The sequence below is a fragment of the Galeopterus variegatus genome, unplaced genomic scaffold, assembly GCF_000696425.1.
Source record: "Galeopterus variegatus unplaced genomic scaffold, G_variegatus-3.0.2 Scaffold1292, whole genome shotgun sequence".
Lineage (NCBI taxonomy): Eukaryota > Metazoa > Chordata > Mammalia > Dermoptera > Cynocephalidae > Galeopterus > Galeopterus variegatus.
The window spans coordinates 207,980-210,313 of NW_007727403.1; the positions used below are offsets into that span (position 1 = coordinate 207,980).

General features: G+C 44.8%; 1 protein-coding gene across 1 annotated transcript in view; it reads right to left on the reverse strand.

Annotated features, from left to right (window-relative positions):
- The window catches only part of INTS2 (integrator complex subunit 2), a 61,595-nt gene that overhangs the window by 7,733 nt on the left and 51,528 nt on the right, over nucleotides 1–2,334 (reverse strand). The window contains exon 18 of the mRNA XM_008576118.1: nucleotides 318–443. Coding sequence (XP_008574340.1) covers nucleotides 318–443 — 126 coding nt within the window. The remainder of the gene's footprint in view (nucleotides 1–317; nucleotides 444–2,334) is intronic.

The following is a 2,334-nucleotide window of genomic DNA, read 5'->3' on the forward strand; positions in this document are numbered from 1 at the left end:
CGGTACGGGGGCGACACTGAGGGTTGCGATCCGTGGCTGGACACGGAAAAAGACAAAAGACAAAAAAAAAAAAAAAAAAAGAACAAAATTAAAAGGCAAAACAATAGAACAATGAGGAAAAAACTTCAATATATACACAAAGAGCTGATATCCTTTATAGAGGAAGAGCTCTTTAAATCAATAAAAAAGACAGGCTAAAAAACTGGCCTATATATCCACAAAAATGCTAAATTATAAGTTTAAACTGAATTTCTTTAATTTCTTTGGCTCTCTAAAGTATAGCTCTATAATAAAAATGTAACTCAAATGACACATACCTGTAAACCCTCTGATCACACCTTAAGACAATGAGAGGATCTATCATCAGGTCATTCTGAGTATACTTTTGTTGTCGTACAAACTTCATTGAAGGTTGAAGTGCATTAACTGTCATTACCCACAGCCTGATGAAAAATGGTCACATGTTCAAACAGCTATATTATAATTGAAATCTGTAAGCTATCCAGGCCTTTCTATATTAGAAAATTATATTCAGGGAAAAATTTAAAAATAGGTGTGAATTAACTTTGAAAAACTAAAAAGTACAGACATGTAACCTATTATTACATTGCTAAAACAAGAGAAAATAAAACAGTAAACACAAAGTAGTCTAAAATTTTCACAGTTGTAATGGAACAATCATGACATATAAATAAAAACTTGAACTAAAAACTCAGTTATACTTGCTATATGACTATGTAAATCATTGAGCCTTTCTGAACTGTTTCCTCATCTGTAAAATAGAAATGATACAATATCTGTAAATGAAATAACACCAAAACACTTTGAAAATGTATCTGGCCCCATAAATATAAGTCATTATTCTACACTTACCATCATAGTCTCGATGTAAGATGCCATTTTGAGATTAGTATATTGAGTAGATTATAAAAGTGGTTACTAAACTAACAGCAAATCAGGATTACAGAGGGATATGCCAATATGGAAGGTTCTTGACCTCTTACAATGAAGCCCAGGAGTCCACCAGCCCCATGTCACATACGAAACTTCCCACTCTTAAATATGAGTGGACAGCCAACAATCATCAGACATTTAAAGAAAGCTTTTACGGAGATCCAATCAAGATGGCGGAATAGACGGTCCGCAGCGCCACTCTCTCTCACAAATCAACCAAATTTACAACTGTAAAAATGTAACATCAACCAAGCCAGGGCCGCTGGAGCTCAGGGGAAGAGGAGGAGAGACCTACGGAGTTCATGAAGGCAGGAGAAACTACTATGAGAGAAAGAAAAGGCTGCTTTGAGCATTTCGGGCCGCGGCTGCTTTAAGGCTCGAGCTGATGAGTGCATGGAGCAGGACCCGGCAGAAGCCGCAGCTGCGCCCTTCAGATGGAGTTACTTGGAGGCGGCAGGAGAGAAGAGGGCCTTGGTGGCCCCCAGGACAGCAGGATCACTAATAGGGTTCATGTGGACCCACACAGGACCAAGGAGGCAGAACAACTGAAAAAAGGGAGCCGTTCAGAGGCCGGTGAGTCATCACAAGGGACCGGTGCACAGCCCATCCCATGGGAAGTGTTTGCAGCACAGGCGGTGGGGGAGACAAGCCTGTAAGGATACCGTGGGCACTCAAGCGGAGGGGGAGGGGGAAAGCATTCCCTAGCAATATGGCGCCCTTCCGGGTTCCTCTCCGCCGTAGAAGCCTGCCAGCACCAAACCTCAACCAGTCACAGGTCAAGGCTCACTTCCTGCCCAGCCCCGTCCAATCAGATAACGCCCCATCCACCCCCTATCTAAACCCAGAAGGCAGCTCCCTATAAATATACACGCAGTCCATGAATAAAGCGGAACTTCTCTGGCGTACTGTTAGTCCAGGGTCTCGTCTGTTTTTCTTTCATTTGGTGCCGAAACCCGGGAAGGAGTTCACCCCGCGCCAGGGGACTCCTTCCTCGGACTCCTCCATGACCCCCCTGGGACTGACGGTCCGCCTTTGTCTATTTTCTCCGGTGCTGACTTCCTTCACCCACCACCGGCTCATCCGTTAGGTAAGCCCCCTTTTCCTTGTGTCAGGCTTGTAGATTATTTAAACCTTCACCCTAATCACATTCCCCCAGCCCCGGAGGCTAAGCCCCCATTCCTCTCTCTTTCTCTCACTCCTTTTAGCCTTCCTCCTTCCTGAGTTCATCCTTGAACCCATCTAACCTTCCTCCTACCAGGCCCAGGACCCCCGCCATCCAGTAAACCCTAGCATGCTAGGTCTCTCCAGCTTCCGGCACAGTTGCCTCCGGGAAGCGAGGGTCTAGGTGACGACCTACACCCCCTTCCCTCCTGGGTTCAT